This window comes from Pongo abelii, chromosome 15 (assembly GCF_028885655.2).
Source record: "Pongo abelii isolate AG06213 chromosome 15, NHGRI_mPonAbe1-v2.0_pri, whole genome shotgun sequence".
In the NCBI taxonomy this organism is placed as follows: Eukaryota; Metazoa; Chordata; class Mammalia; order Primates; family Hominidae; genus Pongo; species Pongo abelii.
The window spans coordinates 95719413-95739781 of record NC_072000.2 but is presented as its reverse complement, the minus strand read 5'-3'; the positions used below and the strand labels follow the sequence as shown (position 1 = coordinate 95739781).

The 20369-nt window shown below is 50.6% G+C and overlaps 1 protein-coding gene across 4 annotated transcripts in view; it reads left to right on the top strand.

The window, feature by feature from the left end:
• The window catches only part of CCDC88C (coiled-coil domain containing 88C), a 145568-nt gene that overhangs the window by 45617 nt on the left and 79582 nt on the right, over positions 1-20369 (top strand). For all 4 annotated transcript variants that reach the window (XM_054530411.2, XM_054530412.2, XM_054530413.2 and 1 more), the window contains one exon: positions 12044-12113. In XM_054530411.2, coding sequence (XP_054386386.1) covers positions 12044-12113 — 70 coding nt within the window. The remainder of the gene's footprint in view (positions 1-12043; positions 12114-20369) is intronic.

The window sequence follows — 20369 nt, the reverse complement described above, 5'->3', positions numbered from 1 at the left end:
AGGCAGTCTTGGTCCCAGTCTGTGACTCCACAGGCTCCTCGGGACCAAGACTGTGGTCTTGGTCTGTGCTGTACTCCTGCCACCGCCGGCCTCTGTACTTCTGCCACCGGCGGGGTGAGGCCGGCTGGGCCTGGACAGCACATAGCTCCTCCCATGGGACGGCTACACTCACTCTGGCTGGGGGGGGGTCATGCCTGTCCCAGCCCACCCTGCATGCATACCGTAGTTGCCTCTGGCCACACTTTCTCTGCCCCTTTCTTACTTATCCATCAGCAGAACTACTGACTTTTCCAGCCATCAGCAAAAATACTGACTTTGCCAAGAAGCTTAAAAAAAAAAAGGACTCTACCACCACGAAGTCACAGTCATACGATCCCTCACAGCCATAAAATCAGGGCCCTTATATCAACTCCAAGCACTGGAGCACCGATGCTGTCATTTTAGCCAGGAGGGGTGGACTTAGGGACAGAGGACAGGGCAGCCCAGAACTGCTGCAGATGCTGTCCTGTGGGGACAGGGCCCTGCTCTCCATCCCTAGCCTAATCCTTGAAGTCCTTCTGCCTCACCCCAAACACACACCTTAGGGCATGGCATGCACTCAGCAGACACCACTGAGTGGATACAAGCTTCCTGGTGTGGCATAAGGAGCCCTAGGGCAGAGTCCAAGGAGACCTGGGTTTCCAGACCCGAATGTGGGGCTACGCCTCTGTCATTTTTTGCTCCGGGCCTCAGTTTCCTGACTCTATGGATAATCTTGATGGTTCTTTTGGTTTTAAAATGCAGATTCTCAGCATCCCTCTGCTGTTGGGGTCTGTATGCACGGATGTGTCCACCTGCTGACCCGCCTTCCCCTCCCCTACCATCCACACCTGTGGTTGCTGAGGCATCACTGCAGCAGGTCATTCCTAAAGCCCGATGCAGAGACCCGGCTTGCATTCCTCTTGTAAAATGATTCCTGAACTACCGTTTATGGGCAAAGGTTCTCTTCCAAGGAGTCGAATGCCGTGTTCTGCCCGTGTTTCTGGGGCTGCCCCCCGCCCCCTTCTTTGGCTTGGGCTCAGAACAGGCCCTTCCTGGCATCAGATAAGACAAGTCGGCCCACAGAGCAATCCAGGGCATCACACAGCCCTAAAGGGAAGGTGGCAGGAGCTCCTGGGGGTACTTGAAACATCCTCTGGTTCCCTCCCTCCCGGGTTCCCTGAGTTCTTCTGGACGCGTGGGCACTTGCCTGCTGGTGAGAGCTGGCAGCCGAGTTAACGCCATAAAGATGTGCTGTGCCTCTCTTGCCAGCAGCGTCTCTTTTTCCAGCCCCTCCCTTCCCCCTTCTGAAGGAGACTGAAGTCCTTTAGAGACTGTGGAGTCCTGATCCTGGTACAGATGAGGGTGTGGCTCAGAGAGGGACTGTGACTTGCCTGAGGCCACACAGTAGGTTACAGGCAGAGGCAGGACTTAGTGGCTCTGCCCTCACATGGTAGTGTTTGAGTTTCTAGGTGCTCCTTCCCAGCGGTTCTCCTCCTCCTGGGTCAGCTCAAAGGAAATATTTGTTTTCCTTTCTGTGAACAAAGAACGGACTTATGTTTGTTTCTGTGAACACGGCCACGAGGACAGGCAGTTAGGAAGTGTTCCATGGGAGGGGGTTTTCTGATGACATGGTGGCCTCGGCCGGGCCGAGTTGGTCGCTGGGTATGGAGACACGGGTGGCCTTGTTAGGGGAGCCGGCGCTCCTGGGCTTGTGCAGATTGCAGTTGGTTTCAGGCCCTAGGGATCCCAGGATTAATCGAAATGAGGTGGAACAGATGGATTGAATCTATCAGCAGCTTTACATGACAGCCTCGTAACATAAAAGCACTTCATTGCCACTCGTTTTGCCAGGACTCCCCGCCCTGAAGAGGGACTGGGTGGAGAGGAGAACCTCTTGTGCAGATGGAGTTACAAGCATGTGGGCCCGGGCTTTGTGCAGGCAGCGAGGACAAACCACTGCTTGGGTTTTCCTCTCAGTGGCTATGTTAGAAAATGTGCTGTGTTCCAGAGGTTAAAAAAAAGAAAAATAATAATGAATAAAAAATAAGAAAATTGGCCGGGCGCGGTGGCTCACACCTGTGATCCCAGCACTTTGGGAGGCTGAGGCGGGTGGATCACCTGAGGTCAGGAGTTCAAGACCAGCCTGGCCAACATGATGAAACCCCGTCTCTACAAAAATACAAAAATCAGCCGGACATGATGGCAGGCGCCTGTAATCCCAGCTACTTGGGAAGCTGAGGCAGGAGAATTGCTTGAACCCAGGAGGTGGAGGTTGCAGTGAGCCGAGATTGCGCCATTGCACTCTAGCCTGGGTGACAGAACAAGACTCCATCTCAAAAAATAAGAAAGAAAAGAAAAAGAAAATTGTACTCCAGCTGTAGTTAGCAGCCCAGCCCAGACAGTGTTGGTTTTGGGGTCAAGTCCCTGTTGCCCTCCGATGGGGTGACACCGTGGCGGGTGTGATTGGCTGGGGTTGGGCCACAGGCTGTGTCGTGGGTTGTTATTGAAGGTTTGGGGCGGGCCTGTGCTGTAGAAAGTGCCCTGGCTTTGGGCATCAGGTGATGAAGACGGTGTCTATGAGGGAAGCTCTCCAGGCCTGAGGTTCCAACCCTGGTCTTGCTCCAGGCCCTGCTGGCAAACAATCAGCGACATTGTGCTGCGGCTGTTCCCTCCCACTGGAAATGCTCATAATTCTTGTCCTGGCCACCTCGCATGAATGTCAGGGAGGAAGGAGGAGAAAGGAGATGGAACCTCTTCACTGTCTGGTGTTTCTGCTAACAGAGCCTGAGGTTGGCTGGTTGCCAGTGCCAGGTCGTCAGGTGGCTTTTGTTTTGGCCATCAAGTTGTTGCGATGCATTCAGGGGCTGCTTCTGGCCAAATCCAGGAAGAGGTTGTGAGATGTGTCCTGCGGAGAGTTAATCAGTGGCATGAGCGTGGATGTTCCAACACCTGCAAAGGAGATCTGTGGAATATCCCTCCTGACTACAGGGTTCTCTTGGGGGCCCTCAAAAAGCATCCCGCCTGCCTGAAGCACAGCCAGCACCATGCCGTTTCTGGAAGTGTTAAATCGATGCAGGGTTTCGACACCCCTCCTAGAGCACTGGACTAGACATTGGGAACACTGGAATACGTGCGGGGCCTTTCCTGTCTGAAGTCACTTCTGTAGTTTAGGAATTTAAAATTAATTTAGTTTTGCTTAGTTTGCTCATAAAACTATTGCATTTGGGATTTTACAGTTTGAAAGCATGGTCTATTCAAGCCAGCATTACCAGTTCACTTTGGAATGTTTTTAAAAATCTATATTCAATCTTCCACTTATACAAGTTCTAATGGAAAATTCTAAAACAAATTCGAAGCTTTTTTTCCCACTCTGAAATGTTTTTAACTTTTGTTAACAGCTACAGGCTGTGAATCTTAAGGAATATGGTGTCAGATTTTCCAGGTTTCAAGGCACGGGAATTAGCTGAGAAACCACCCTCATTGCAGTGATAGAGCAGAACAGTCGGTTTTCAGATCTTGGTTCCCTTGTCAACATGGAAGAGACAGAGAAGACACCTCCTCCACAAAAGAGGTTTTTAAAAACTGTGTACTCAATATATATTTTGAGGAATATTTTCTGATTTAATTTTCCCAACTGTCACTATTAGCAGCTTTTTGCCACTTCGGAGTGGGGAGTTGATTGACATGGCACAGTGTAGAAAGTGCTACAGAAGGGGGCTGATGAAGCATTAGGAGTTCGGGGGAGAAAAAAATCATCAGGCATCAGGTGGCTGCCTAGAGGAGGGGGCGTTTTAGCTGAGCTTTGGAGGGCAAGTAGGGTCTGGCAGGTGGTAATCTGGTGGTGATGGGGCTGTGGGAGGAAGGGCACCCTCGTGGGAAGCGCAGAGAATGTAGATAGTTCAGTTTGATGCTTAGGGTAGCCGAAGGGTTGACTTGCTGCCGACACTTAGCAGTTAATACATTTCCTGGCTCTGTCCCTCACATGTCAGACTCTTAAGCATTCTCTACAGCCCAGCTCAGAAGCTGCCTCCTCTGGGAAGCCTTCCCAGACTTGCCTGGGCAGTTTGGCAGTACTCCCTGTGCTGTGCTGCCACTGTCTACCTCCCTCCCAGACAGGCCGAGAGTTCTCAGCTCGCTGCAAGGTGTACACAGTGCGTGTCTTCTGAATATCTGAACCCCAGACCAGACCTAAAGGTGTAGAAAATCCCCTGGCTTTGGGCACCAGAGAAGACGGTGTCTAGAGGTGTGCTGGGTGCACCTGCGAAGCCAACGTCACTCATGCTTCCGCTGTTTCAGTCTTGACTGTTAGCGTGTGTGGGTCAACAGTGGCATTCTTTGTGGTTTTGCTTTGGCTGTGTGGAAGGCTCTCTTTGCTGTTTGGACCATTTTGGTCTCCTTGGCAACCGTGAGCGTCACCTTCATCCTGGATGCCTGTGCCGGGCGTTCGTCTTAACTTTTCTGGGATTTCCCTCTCTTTTATTCTGCATTAGCAGCTCCCATTCATAGCCACATGGGGGGCATCCCCTGGGCCTAAACGCTTGGCTTTCGGCAGCGTTTATTCTTCCTTCTTGGTAAAATATCAAGCTGCGAGATTCAGTTTTACTTAGAAGGAGAAAAATAATTCTTCCCATTTCTTCGTGAAATCATTGTTCTTGGTCCAACCGTCCTAGTGTTTTCAGTGGATACTGAAGCTAACCTCTGCCACATGCACAGAACGGTGTTTCCACCTGCATCTTTCCCAGGACTGTAATGTTTCTCCCACCTGCGGAGAAAATAACCTTTTTGTTGGAGCAGGCACAGAGGTTGAGATGGCCCTGGCAGGATGTTAAGTCTTTTCAGGAGGCCCTTACTTTGCCTCAGGTGTTGAGTGGGCCTTTTCTGGGACCTCCGAGGCTCTGTCTTCACAGGGCTTGTACCCTGAGAGTCAGCCTTTCGCCCAGGACCCTGTCCCCCTTCACTGGTTACAGACCCCTTGGGTGCTCCTGGCTCCCATCCGTTCTTCCCAATCAAGAGGCTTTGCTTCTCCTGATGAGAAGATGCTTGAAGGTGCAGCTTGCTTTTCATGGCTGTTATTTAAAATGGCAATCTACTTTCATTCCTCATCTTGGATAGTTGGTGAATTGTCTCAGAGGAAAGAGTGGATATAGATATATAGATATAGATACAGATACATGTTTTTTGTTTGTTTCTTGTTTTTTTTTATTTATTTATTTTTTTAGACCGTCTCGCTCTGTTGCCGAGGCTGGAGGGCAGTGGTGCAATCTCGGCTCACTGCAATCTCTGCGTCCCAGGTTCAAGCAATTCTCCTGCCTCAGCCTCCCAAGTAGCTGGGATTACAGGCGCATGCCACTGTGCCTGGCTAGTTTTTGTATTTTTAGTAGAGGTGGGGCTTTGCCATGTTGGCCAGGCTGGTCTTGAACTCCTGACCTCAGGTGACCCACCTGCCTCGGCCTCCCAAAGTGCTGGGATTACAGGCGTGAGCCATCATGCCCAGCCCTGTGTGTGTGTGTGTGTGTGTGTGTGTGTGTGTGTGTGTATTTTTTAAGTGGGTCTGTCATGTTCACAGCTGAAATACCTAGTAAATAGATGCCTCTGACTATACGGTCTCTGTGAGAACCTTTACAGAATATTTAGAAAATGTTGAGGAAACTTGCTCTTGTCCTAATCACTCTAATAAAGAAAATTCTGTCATTTTAGTGTAATATAGTTCCTTTGAGGTTTTGTTTTCTTTTTTCAACATCCATTTCCTACTGTACATACAATTATGTATCTTTTTACACCTTTGAGCACTCTTTGCTGCCTTCCTAAATGGGATGAGTGGCCATAGCGTCCTGAACCGTTCCCCAGCGTTAGTTTGCAGCAAGACTGTTAAGAGTACTGTTCTCTAATCTCACACCTCTTTCATGCTTCCGTTTGAAGTTTTGGGGAAGTTTAGGGCCTTTAATAGTCTGTGGTTGACAGATTGCATAGTAGATGGTTGACTCAGAGTTGGGGTCTACATACTTGTTCTCAGAGTGGGGCTAAGGATGTCATTTAAGGTACTTGAGCTGAGTACCTTGTTGCCAAACCAAGGGAGGAGGTCCCAAAAGAAAGCACAGGCTCAGTTCAGGGCCTCCAAGACATTGAGCCCATGAGGAACATGGCTGAGTGGATGCACTATTTCTAAGTCCCAGACAGAGACTGGCTGAAAAGGAATGAGGCGGCCTGTCCCCCTAACAGTTTAATGGCCTCAACTGGACAAAACAGAAAATGAACCTCATCTACAAGCCCCAGAAGCCATACAGGATCATGTGGGGCGTGAGGGGCCATCATAGGTGGAGAAGGGAGGCGCTCAGGCCCCTTTCCTTGGGTCCTTCCCATCCCAGTCCCTTCCCGTCCTGATCCCTACCTGCTTGGAGGTGTCCTGATCCCTACCTGCTTGGAGGTGGATCCCGTCCTGATCCCTACCTGCTTGGAGGTGTCGGGCTCCAGACACCTGCCTGTCACTCATTCTGTCCTTCTGCCTCTCAGGAGGGCAGAAGCCCCAGCAAAGTGAACCCTGCCTGGGAGGGGTGAGGGGTGAGGGAGTTGGAGGAGAGGAGGAGAGCACTTAGGCTGGAGGGGACCATAGGGTGCCTGTGGCCTCCTGGAGCCAGCAGTGACAAGTGCTTAGCGTCAGACCATTGGTCTGGACGCTGGTCTTGTTTGCAGTGGCCCCACCACCCAGCATGGGTGTCACTCCCTAACCAGGCGCCTCTGTGATCTGATGTTGTCCTCCCCCGTCAGAGCTTCATCGCCTATGGAGCCTGGAGTGGGACACCTGTATCCTGTGCTTTGGGGACAGTCCCGGTTTCTCAACAGGTACATTCATGTTTGTCCCCAGCAGGTTCTAATAGAATCAGCTTTCTCTTTGGTTCTGTTCTTAGAACTCTATGCCTGTGACCTTGGAAAGCCACCGCTACAGGCTTTGAGATGCAGCATGCTCTGGGCCACCCTCAGTTTGCTTCCTGTGATCTGGGTCGGGAGCTGGGAATGGAGGCTTGTTGACACTGTGTGCAGACACAACTGCTGCCCCTGCCACCTTCCTGCCGGGGTGCCAGATGCTTCCTGAGGGGGTCCTGGCCCACCGCAACCCTCCCCCATGGGGTGACTGATAAGAGCCTAGATTTTAGATTTGAGGCCAGGGTAGTGTCAGGTGGGTGGGCCCTCTCCCCTTGTGAGATTACAAAGTGCTTTTCAGCCTTGCTCTCCCCCAACCCCTAGGGACTCCAGTGGCCCCTGCAGTATCCAAAACACAAATGCACCTGCCTCTGACCCTTTGTTCATTGACTTTTCTTTTTGTTTGTCTAAAGCATTTAATTGGCCGAGGAGTCATTCCAGGATGCAGTTGAAAAGCAAGTCATTTATGAAAAGCAAAATCTTATTTTAGGATCCGAAAGCAAACCTAAAGGAGAAGTGGGGAGGAGTGGGGAGGAGTGCAATCTACCCTGGATTGCGATGCCGCACCCCCACCATGTGCTCTGTGGAAGGGAGTTCCCTTGGAGGGCTGTGCGCCAAGCCTGACCCTCTTCTTCCCTGTCCATCTGACCACAAGGACCGGTGACAAGACAGAGGCCTCAGCGAGGCTGGTGTGTGTCGTTTGTCCCTCAAGCCTGCCTTGGCACTTGTTTCTGCCATTGCAAAGGCTAGAGTGGCACAAGGAGGACTCGCTGGCAAATGTGGGGGCCTGTCCGGAGCACCACTGGGCTTGCACTCTCCAGCCTGGTGTGGTCCTGCCTCACAGGTGGCTGGCTGGGGTGTGACCAGTTGCCCTGGCAGGACAGCATCAGCTGCAGCCTCCAAGTGAGCGGCTTTCTGTTCTGATGCCACGTGGGAGGGTCCCCTCGTCAGCAGCCTCCTCACGTCCCTGTCAGACTGAGGGCCAGCCCAGAGGCCCCTCACCCCACCACATTCCCCGAAGGGGAGGGCAAAGGTCTGGTGTTGGGGCCCGGTAGCCACCAGTCACATGTGGCCTTCAGGGCCTGGAGATACCTCAGTCTGACTGTGGAAATGAATTTTTTGTTTTAGTTCATTTAAATTTAAAAACTGGTACTCAGTTCAGTTGTAGGAAAACTTTTAAATGTGTTTGGAACAACCTGGGAATACAAGTCTATTTTTTCTTTCTTAAAAATTTTTTTTATTATTTTTTCTTAATCTCAGCATATTATACCTCCAACAAATGAACTTTTTCAACTCTAGATTTTGTGAAATCTGGAAACAGTCAAGTATTTCCAGTGAAAATTTAGCATCTGAATTGGGATGTGCTGTAAGTGTAACTAACATACACACTGATTTCAAAGACTGTATGGAAAAAGAATGCAAAGGCCAGGCGAGGTGACTCACACCTGTGATCCTAGCACTTTGGGAGGCCGAGGTGGGGGGATTGCCTGAGTCCAGGAGTTCAACACTAGCCTGGGCAACATGGTGAAACCCCCTCTCTACAAAAAAAAAAAAAAAGTAAAATATCTCAATACATTTTTATGTCAATTATGGGCTGAAATGATTATATTTTGATTATATTGGCTTAATTAAAGTTGAATATTTTCACCTGTTTCTTTTTACTTTTTTAAAGATTGCTAATAGAAAATTTGAAATTAATGTGTCTCAATTATGTATATTGCTGGACAGCCCTAGCATCTGAGCCAGTTTTTGCTGGAAATGTGATTGATGGTTCTTTAAGAGGACCAGTTAATGGCTTGAGAGTAGCTTTGGCCATAGGATTACATCTTAGGAGAACCATGGTGTTTTGAAAGGAACAACTCAGAAAGATATTGTCTGTTCTTAAAACATTATTTCTTTTTTTTTTTTTTTCTGAGACGGAGTCTCGCTCTGTTACCCAGGCTGGAGTGCAGTGGCACAATCTCGGCTCACTGCAAGCTCCACCTCCCGGGTTCACGCCATTCTCCTGCCTCAGCCTCCTGAGTAGCTGGGACTACAGGCACCCGCCACCACGCCCAGCTTATTTTTTGTATATTTAGTAGAGGCGGGGTTTCACCGTGTTAGCCAGGATGGTCTCGATCTCCTGACCTCATGATCCGCCCGCCTCGGCCTCCCAAAGTGCTGGGATTACAGGCATGAGCCACCGCGCCCGGCAAAACGTTATTTCTTAATTGCAGAAATGACACGTTTCTTGTGGGAAAACTAGAAAGTACTGATTAGACAAAATTAAACATCCTGTTTTGGAAGGAGAACACATACATTTTCTAGCAATATTTCCAGCAGTGTTTTGCTTAGATTAACATTCGCATAAAAATAACAATTTGCATCTTTTGCAGTGACCTTCAGATTATTTCAAAAAACAAAACAACAAAACAAGATGATTTCACATATTGCATCTCGCTTATAAACACATTCACCCTGATACAGGGCTGAGCTTGGACAAATGGCAGAAGAAAGCTAGCCAAGAGTTGGAAAGGGGACTGTGGCTGGTTTGCTGGTGATGACCTTTGTTTTTTGGGTTGACTGGAACACTGGAGTGTAGTCTTTTTTTTCTTTTTTTCTTTTTTTTGAGACGGAGTCTTGCTCTGTTGCCCAGGCTGGAGTGCAGTGGCGTGATCTCGGCTCCCTGCGACCTTTGCCTCCTGGGTTCAAGCAATTCTCCTGCCTCAGCCTCCCAAATAGCTGACATTACAGGCATGCGTCACCAGGCCTGGCTAATTTTTGTATTTTTAGTAGAGACGGGATTTCACCATGTTGGCCAGGCTGGTGTTGAACCCCTGACCTCAGGTGATCCGCCCACCTTGGCCTCCCAGAGTGCTAGGATTACAGGCGTGAGCCTCTGCGCCCAGCCTGGAGTGTAGTCTTGAGGCTGGGAGGGAGCTGTGTGATGGACAGGCTCATGTCGTTGGGCACTCTCCTTTCACTGAGTAAATTAGCTGGAAAGCAGATTTCACTGATTTTACTGGTATATTTTGCCGGGGGTGGTAGGGCAAGGGTGTTGGACCCCTTTGGCGAACTCATGCATTGAAGAGACAATTTTTTCACATTGACTTTTCCCAAGCCCTAAAGGAGGGCTGAGGCTGTTAAACAACTCACACTATTGTCCAACACGTACAGATATTTGCCAGCTGAGACATGTTTGAGAAAGCATTAGCTGACACGGTGACATGTGACCCTGGATAATGGAGAAATATGATTTCCAGCACTGAGTGGAGGGGGGCTGGTGTGTTCAGGAGTGGGGTACACCTCACGGTTTAACATCCCCTCCTGCAGTGTAGATAGGAGCATAGAAAGACAATAAGGAGGGACGAGAAAACCATCTTCTATGTTCTCTGCAGGTGCTGGCCTCTCCCGGCATGCGGCCTCGGCCCCCGTTCTAATCTGACTCAGAGATGGTCTGAGATACGCACCCAGGCCATGTGGGTTGTGTAATTATCCTCCTCTTCTTCTCGAGTGCTAGTTAGCGGCATACTGGATATAGAGATTCCGCATGTTATGCAATAGAGCGACTTACGAAACTAGTTGTGTCTCAACAGAAACACATTTTTAAAGGCCTAAGAGGAGCTTTCTTGGTGAAGAATTTCTATAGTGGCCACTTTTAGAGTAGTTATGAAACCCACCCTCTTTTTTGTCTTCCATAAAATTGGATTTTTTTTTTTTTTTTATAGACAGGGCTTTACTCTGTCACCCAGGCTGGAGTGCACTTGTGCAACATAGCTCACTGCAGCCTGGAACTCCTGGGCTCAAGCAATCCCCCCAGGTAGCTGGGACCACAAGGCCTCAGTGCCACACCTAGCTGATTCTTAATTTTTGTAGATCCGAGTTTTTTCTGTGTTGCCCAGGCTTGTCTTGAACTCCAGGCTCAAGCCTCCCACCTCAGCCTCTCAAAGTGCTGGGATTACAAGCGTGTCCACCGTGCCCCGCCAGAATTGGAATTTTAAAATCTCCTTATTTGTGAACGACGTGGTGCATCTAGGCACAGAAGACTGATCTGCCCCGAGAAATATTTAGGGGGATGTAAGTGGTAGGCTGGGCTGTGAGCCGGCACGCTGAGGAGAGCCTGTACCCAGACGAGCGGGCATGACTGATAGCTGATGCCTGGGCCTTCTCTCCAAGCCTGCTGGTGTGAGGGCAGGAAGGCAGCTCATCGCCTGTGGCCCACCTCTGGCTGGGCAGGGCAGCTCTGATGTATCCCTCGCTTAGGAAGCCCATGCTATAAATGAGAGAAGTCTCCTCATTTATAACTTGTACCAAAGACCTGCTTAGTGCTGGATCCTGAACCATCAGATTAGAAAGGCTCAGTAGCATCTCTTTAATCTTTATTTCTTCTTATTATTATTTTCTTTTTTGGAGACAGGATCTCCATCTGTTCCCCAGGCTGGAGTGCAGTGGTGTGATAGCTCACTGTATCCTCGACCACCCAGGTTCAAGCAATTGTTCCACCTCAGCCTCCCGAGTAGCAGGGATCCCAGGCACATACCACTATACCTGGCTAATTTAAGAGTGTGTGTGTGTGTGTGTGTGAAGATGGGGTCTTGCTATGTTGCCAGGCTTGGTCTCAAAATCCTGGCCTCAAGCTATCCTCTTGCCTCAGCCACCCAAAGCGTTGAGACTACAGGCATTAACCACTGTGCCTGGCCTCCTTATTTTTTAATTGCACAAGCCATACAATAAAAATAAGGGTATCTTTTAAAAAAGGAACATCATACTGCTGTCCTAGCATATCATCTATTGCCTTTTTTTCCAAGGCCTCTCTACCTATGCAGACATAACTTTAGCTTTCATTTTATTTTTTAAATATGCTTTTTCTTTTTTCATAACCCCATTAAATCTCTTGTAGACATACTTTTTATTTGCTAACCATCAAGACAGAAATACAGTTAGGCTTTGGCTTTCATGTTTGTTTGCATCTTACATGCTCCTTGCTGTCATTATTAGCACCTTCGTAGTCACCACGGGATGGCTGTGCACCCATCCGGGGGCTTCATTACTTGTAATTTACTTAATCCCTCTTTATTTTTGTTTCCGGTTCTTAATGGTATCTTTTCCCCCTTTGTTTCTGCAGGAAGTTCTCCAGCAGCTGATTGTAATGAATTTGCCCAATGTTTTGATGATTGGCAGAGATCCACTGTCTGGTGAGTGAAAGCCGCTCCCTTCTCCCCTGCGGTGCCCAGCCAGTGCCATGGCGTTGGGCAGCTGCTGGCCATCAAGCTCTGGCTGCCAGCTTGGGCCAGCACAGTGAAAACGTGTGATCGTTTTGGTGAGATTTTAAAGAGTGGGTTCATTACCCTGAGGCATTCAGCCAAGGGCACATTTCTTCCTTAAGAATGAAGCCTCCCAGGCCGGGCGTGGTGGCTCACGCCTGTAATCCCAGCACTTTGGGAGGCCGAGGCGGGCGGATCATGAGGTCAGGAGATCGAGACCATCCTGGCTAACACGGTGAAACCCCATCTCTACTAAAAATACAAAAAATTAGCTGGGTGTGGTGGCGGGCGCCTGTAGTCCCAGCTACTCAGGAGGCTGAGGCAGGAGAATGGCGTGAACCCGGGAGGTGGAGCTTGCAGTGAGCCGAGATTGTGCCACTGCACTCCAGCCTGGGTAACAGAGCGAGACTCTGTCTCAAAAAAAAAAAAGAAAAAGAATGAAGCCTCCCAACCGCTCAGATGTGTGTGCAGTGGCCGGCAAGGCCACCGCCTTGTTCCTCCTGGGAAGATGAGTCTGGGTTTAGGTATGTGAGTCATACCATCTGGTGGACTCACCTCCTCAGTAAGTGTGGAATCAGCTGACACCATCAGGGAGTGTGGTACCTTAGACAAGAGAGTAAGAATCTCTTTAGAGAACTGACATCTGTCTTCACGGGGGTCCTGTAAGGCTTCATTCATGCTCGGTGACGGAGCTTATTGATCTGTCTTATGTCTCCCTGCTGGACTCACCTCTCCTGGCAGGCACGGATTCTAGGTCCCCGCAGACTCTGATGCTCAGTGTGAGTTTGAAAGACTCAATGAGGCCGAGCGCAGTGGCTCATTCCTATAACCCCAAAACTTTGGGAGGCCGAGGCAGGAGGATTGCTTGAGCCCAAGAGTTTAAGACCAGCCTGGGCAACATAGTGAGACCTCATCTCTAATTATAAAATGAAAAAGACCAAATTAAATGTCCTCCTGGCATCTTACAGAAAGTCAGAACTTAATCTCTGCCTGTCAGATAACTTCCTGGGTGCATTAAATGGAGTGATGCTTTGTGTCCCTTTCACCTGTGTGTGTTTACCTGCACCCATAGCTCGTGGACAGAAGTCACAGGCCCCAGGGACAGACTTACTCGCTGGCTAGGACTTCCCTTGTTCTGATGGAAACCTTGTCATCATTTTGGAACCTTAGGTCTGGGGCCTCCTGGAGTAGGTGAGGGGTCAAGGAACACAGGAAAATCCACACCTGTAGGATGGTAATAGACCGTGAATCCTAAACATTAGAGACATTTCCAAAAGGGACTCAGGCTTCCCTCTGTTGGCGTCTCCTCAGCCTGGTCTCACTGCAGCCTGGCCATCCCCTCTCCTGTCCGTATGACAGTAGCTAGTGGCCTTGAGACTTTAGAAGAGTTCACTGAGTAACCAGGCGAGGACAAAGCTGGTGGGAGAGCAGTCTTCTTTTAGTGCCACCGCCCTGAGAACATGAGCAGCGGCTTCCTTGTTCTGTGGGGACGCTCTTTCTGGGCTCCAGCTGGCTGAGGTGTCCGCCTTTTCTCTGCATGAGCCAGAAGGAAGAGCATCCCTGGAACCCTGATAGTCTTCAGTGCTCTGGCCTGTGGGCACTCACCGCTTTACATGGAGACCCTGCAGAGGCCACCCCTGGTCCTCCTGGTGGCCCCTGGCAGCAAGCGCCCTCCCCTACTTCACGTGTTAGTAGCAGGGAGCCTTTGGTTCTGCTCCCTTGCTAGCTCTGCCATGGGGTCATGTGTGTTCCGGCTTTATTTTATGGCTCCCCCAGGGAACGGCGGGGACGCCAGATGCCGTCCATGCTGGCCACAGCCCTGGGCTCCGGGGACAGGGGGACTCTCATGATTTCTGGTAACTTCAGGGAAGTGGAGCCTGTTTTGCTGAGCAGAACTCTGCCGCCTTGCTAGTTTATTTGGGACTGGTTACGGGAGGAGATGAGAGTGATGTCTGTAGAGGTTGGCGGTAGCTTAGTCCTGTTGTTCCGTCTGCCCTGGAGACAGCGGAGGAGCAAGAGAGGGGGACAGCCACTCCTTAGCAAGCCCACCCTGTGCATAGCACTGAACATGCATTACAAATGGAATGAAAGACCGAGCGTGGTGGCGAGACACTAGCTCTACAAAAAATAAAAAAGTTAGCCAGGCATGGTGACACGCACTCATAGTCCTAGCTACTTTAGGAGGCTGAGGCAGAAGGATTGCTTAAGCCCAGGAGGTCGAGGCTGCAGTGAGCTGTGATTGTGCCACTGCACTCCAGCCTGGATGACAGGCAAGACTCCATCTTTAATTAGTTAATTAAAATTTGTATTTAAAGGAATGAAAACGTGCTTCTGTGGTGTGGCTGCGCCCATTTCTGTTTATAGGGAGAGAACTGAGGCTCCGAGGGCTTGGGTGCCATGCCCTTGACCAGTTGGCCTGTAAGCAGAGGGGCTGATTGGAAAGCTGCTCTGTCCGCCCCCAAACCTGAGCCTCTTCATCTGTCACACATGGACATCTAAGGGTTAGGTTTAACTGTAGGCGATTGCCAATATCTAGCCTTTTTTGACCTATAAAAATGGCATATGGTTGAACCTAATATTAAAGACATCCTTCTCCCCGCCTTTTCTCACCCCTCCCCTTTAGCTCCGATGTCACCTGCGTAGCTTGCCCACGTTCCTGCTGGTGCTCCCCCTCTTCTCATCCCTGCAGGTGTCTCCCCTTCCACTACCATCTGGAAGCCTGCCCTCTCTGCCCCGCTGCCATCAGGCACCTCCCAACACCACAGAGATTGTCCATGGGCAGAGAACATAGGTCCCCATCTCAGGTCTGCTGCCAAACAGAAACATCTGTAAAGATGTGGATGCTGATTTTTTTTTAACAGCTTTATTGAGGTATCATTTGCATGCTATGAAATACACCCATTGTAAGTGTATATTCAGTGATTTTTTTTCATAAATATACAAAGTTGTACAACCCTAACCACAATTCAGTTTTTAGAATGTTAAGGGGAAGCTGGTTTTAGACTGTTGACAGGTGAATTGAATGTCCCTGGGGCTCCCATGGTATATAATCAGCCCACATGGATCAGCTGGTCCCAGCTCTGAAGGTGGAGTTGGAGAAACTGGACAGTGAGCACTGGGAAAGTGAAGGACGGGAATAACCCTACCCATCACCGAGGGCTCAGGGGGCCCCGGGCCTCGCTGACTGACATGCTAGATGGTGGCCTCAGCAGGCTGCACGCAGAGGGCAATGTGTCAGGGCTGGGGGACCGGGAGCTGGGTGCACGGATGAGTAGGTTTGACAGGGGTCCCAGGGTGCTCTGAGAGCAGAGGAGGCTGGCAGGGGACATCCACCAGCAGGAAGATGCAGACACCAGTGCTGGGGGCAGAGAGATGTATTTATAAAATAGCATTTTCAGTTTTAAATTGTAAAAATAGATGTGTGAAGCTTTTTTCGTTTCTTTTTAAATAAAGAACAAAGTTGGTGTTTTTTTAATTTGTATGGTTGCCCGGGGTGGGGCGTGTGTGTGTTTTTTAACTAAATCTATCCCCCTCATGTGTGAGGGGCTTGCTTTGTACCCTTTTTTTGATGGATGCTGACACTGTACTGTTATTTATAACATTTTATAGTTTGGGGTAACTTTTCTGTTTTGGGCACATAGCATCACAAGCTCCCAGATTCCAGATCCCAACAGAACATCTGGTCCACCCGCTGTTCCCCAACACAATGATACTAAAAGACCCTGAGAGTCTACGCATTTGTCCCCTTTCTCTGACCTAAAAAAGGGAGGTGCCACAACTTACAGTTTTTCTGTATGTCTCACTTAACCCCCCACACCCATCAGACAGAAGGGTGTTCACTCTCTTCCTATCCTGGGTGGAAGTCAACGACAGTGCAGTGACTGTGAAACAGTACTTCGTATACTGAAAATTGCATTTGAAATCACTCCTCAGCATCTGCCCGTCCCGGCCCAAACTCCTCACTCCCTTACACTGTGTCCGCCCCAGGACCGTCTCTGGATTTCTGCTCTGATGGTGTTGTGGTTTTGCAGCTCACTCTCAGCTGCACTCACGTGCCTGGGGAGGGGAGGGTCTGTCTGGTGCTCACTGCTGTAGTCTCTGCATCTCCGAGCACAGCCTGAGCTCTGGCTGGACCCTGCTTGAACCCCGCCTCACTTTTATATGACAGCTCTTATAAGAGCTGGCCCCCATAGTGAGGCAGTGTGCAGGCTTCTGGGGCCTGAGTGCCGTAGAGCGTCCTTTGCTTTGTTTCCCCTCAGCCATCCTTATCCTTCCCTCTTACCCATGTCTGCACCATCGCCTGGCGTCCTGGGTCTACCCTCAGTGCACCCCCAGAAGCCGAGCTCTCCCCTGCAGCCCTCCTCACCACCACCAGCTACCCTGCTTCCGCCTGGCTGCTCCCCAGGGCAGTGTCCTCACCTCTGCCCCCTGCAGTCTGCTCCCAGCATGGCAGCCCGAGCAGCCCACTCCTCAGGTCAGCCGACTGTGACTTTGCAGCCCGCTCTGGGCACTAGAGCCTGTGCACCTGCCGGTCCCTCTGCCAGCGAGCTGTGTAAACACCTCCTGTGAGCCCCCGTTCAGTGTGGCCCCACCTGTCTCTCCTGCCACACACCCTGTCTTCTTTGTTCTGCTCTGCTTTCCCTTCTCCATACCTTTTGGCACCTGTGAATAGACTATACTGTTCATTTATTTTTTCCCCTCTGTGTCATTGCATACTTTTCCCCCGCTAGGGTGCACGCTCTCATGACAGCAGGAATCCTGGGGTTTTTTTTGTTGTTGTTGTCAGTGTATTTGAACGCCTAGATCAGTGCCTGGCATGTAGTAGGTGCTCAGTAAATACAGCATCCATGCAGGGGGCCCACCTTTCTCTCTTCCTCTCTCCACTTTGCTCTCCCGTCAAGCTGGGGCCCACGACAGGTGTTACCCACTTGCTCTCACAGATAAGAAGGCCAGTTGTCCGTGGTCAGGGTCAAGTGAGATTCATTCTCTGCCTAGTACCACATGTCTGTCTCCCCTGGGCCTGAGATGACTCCCTGAAAACCGCCTTCACCATCTTGCCAGCTGCACAGCTATTAAACATCTTCCGCGGTTACTGATGAGTGTTTTCTACAAGAAGCCTGTGAGAAGCAAGAGCTCACGTCTGTGCTGTCTGAGCAGTGAGGGAGGATGCTGGATGGAGCTAGACTAGCTCCGGGGTCCCTCCAGCTCTGGCTTCTCCGCATCTTCCTCAGCAGCCAGGCCTGTCACTGTGCCACACGCGCAAATAAAGACTAGATTTGTCTGACGGGAAGCCAGGGTGTTAGCAAATTACTTTCTGCGATGAATCACAGGACAGTTGCGCTGGAAGAGAGCATTGTTTTTTCTTCCAGGGTTTGTATCCAAGTATAGTAGTGGTTTCCAGACTCACACATGGCTGATCCCACCGAAGCCATTTAGAATGGAAGGGAACGAGCCATTTAGGTGCAGAAGCCCAGCCCAGAGAGCGGAGGAGCTCATTCAGAGGCACACAGCATGGAGGTCTCCATAGGTGCAAGACAGATTTCTCACCATAAATTGCACAGATGGTTACTTTTGTGGATAGTCAGCCACTGGTTCCAAGCAAGAAGGTTACCGTCACCGGTCTGCCCTGATGTTTCTTACATTCTAAATGCCAAGCAGGATTCCTGGGAGCCCTGGAGGAGCTGCGACTCCATATGCACACCCTACAGAGTCCTGTCTGAATACCCCTGGAACCTTTGAGAAGAGCCTTGGGGTTTTATTAATTGCTGTTCAGTGGCCTGGCCCTCTGTCCTATGTTTTCTCTCTCTTATGATGGTTACAGAGGGTGCGCATTCCAGCAGCAGAGGAAGCACCCCGAAGAGACAGGGTTCTGTGCACACAAAATGCTGTGACCGACCTTCCTTCTCAGCTGAGTGCAGGACTCTGCTCTATCTACTGCACCAGCTGAGGAAGCCAGAAGGCCCGACTTCTGACCTCCGCAAATAAAAGACTGGAGCACCTTTTCATCCTTCCTCATCTAAGCTGGCTGCCCCTCAGCCAGAGGCTCACAAAAGGAGCTCAGCCCAAGCCCCTTCTTTAGATCCTCTGTTGGTGAGATGAACAGGCCGCCTCTGCTCAGGAAGCCCCCAGTCTGGGCAGGAAGGGAATACAGAGTCCACTGCAACATTTATTCTAGGACAGAAGATGGTGCAAGAATGTGCTTCACAGCCAGTGCAAGGGGGCTGATGAGTTCTGCTTGGGCAGGCCAGGAAGGCTTCCTGGAGGAGGCAATATCTGGGTAAGCCACGGACAGAGAAAGCGAGGAAAGGTGTTCAGGTGGAACGAGCTCAGGGGAGTGCAAGCTGCTAGGAGTCTCATGAGGGGCAGCAAGCCTGGGGCAAGGAGGAGGCCTTCTGTGACAGCTGAGGTTTAGGTTTCATGGGCCAGAGGAAATAGACCTCCTGAAACTCCTTGGAATTTAATATTTAACCCTCTCAGTATTGATTTGCTCTCCTGCCAGTGTGTCCTTGGAGTGCTTTTCAGATGCCATGGAAACCTCTCTCTCATAGCCCACACGGCACAGCCCTGCCTTCCTTCAGGGGGCTCCCGGGAACTTGTGAGGGCTGGGTGTGCCCGAGGCTTGCTGACCTCCACCCTGGCAACCCAGGCACAGGCTCAGAGTCCGGCTTGTGGGGAGCAGTCCTCCTGCTGCAGAGATGGTGCTTTTAAAAATCAAAAGCCCTGTCTTCCCAGCCCTGCGGCCCTCCCAGTCCTGCGCCTGGCTCCATGCCTGCTCACCGTGTGGTGTGCAGGCTGAGGGTCAGCCACTCAGGCTTCATGAGCCATTCTTGTGTTCTTTTCCCCTACCCCCGTTGTTTTTATTTTATTTCTCCTGGCCATAATTCTCTAATCCTGTGTATAAATGTGTGTGTGTGTGTGTGTGTGTGTGTGTGTGTGTGTGTGTGTGTGTGTGTATATAATTTTCATATTTGCAAAAAGTTTTGGGCCTTTGAATGGGAGGGAAGAAATAAGAAAAAGCTAATCTTGCAGGCATTTCGATTGTTCTAAAATTTCCTCTTTCATCCTTGAGAGAGAAGGTTCAGAAAAGCAACCAAATGCTCTTTTAAACTACGCCGTTTCTATCCTCTTCTTTGCTTCTGTGCTGCTTGTTGGATCCAGAAATGAGGTCTCCAGTCCATGTGCAGTGCTGGGGCACTTGAGCCAGGAGCCGAGGCTTTCCTTTCCTAGGAAGGTGCAGAGTTTGGCTGACACCAAGCCCAGCCGAGCGTCACAGCGCGGCCCACATGCCGGCCTCCGAGCACCCGCGGATCTGCCTGGAGACCAGACTTTGTTAGTAAACTTCCTAGCGATGGCCCGGGCACACAGAGAACACGCCGCTGGCTGCAACAGCCACACCATGGCTTCCAGCAGCCCTACTCTCTGTGGCCGCCACTGTCTGCGGAGGAGGGAAGAGATGCTATTTGTCAAAGGTCTTTATGTTTGAGTTTTCCACCTGGTGGTTGGGAGGGACCCTTTCCCAGAGCGTCCCCTGCCTGCCCTAGCTCCTTGCCCCCTCCCAGGGCAAACTCGGGTCTCAAGCTGCAGGCTTGTGGCTGATTCTGCTTTTCTGGTCTTCAGTTGTTTGGTGCTGGGAAATGAATTTGCTCTCAGCTTCTGCAGTCGTGGCAGGCAGGTGGGGTAGGAGGTCATTTTTGGGGTGAGGGTGCTCCGAGGGGCTGATATTTCAGAGTGTTCTACATGACCTGGGGGCAGCTGTCATCTGTTGTGCGTGGTGGTGCTGGGGTATCTGTGGGGGTGGGACCGACTTGACACAGGCCGCAGAGAGACACTAGAGTAAAGGGCCACGAGTCAGAGTGCCCCCGGGAGGCTCCTGCACCATTCCACACAGGCATGCAGCTTAGTGCCTGCCAGAGTCCACGTTTGATAAATGTGTGTGCCTGGTTACGTTAATGCTGGGGGGCAGGGGCACGTGGTGACATGAGGATTCCACAGGGGCCGCTCCCCAGAATGTGAGCCCGTGCATAGAGGTGCCTGTCTCCTTCCCTGTGGGTGGGGACACATATAATGGAGCATCCCCGTGTGCCCACCCACGGGGAACTCTCCACCTCGAGTATTCCTCGGCAGTGCCTGGGAAGTACCCCAACTGTTAAAATAATAATAAACAGCTCTTCTCGTTGTAAGCTGAGC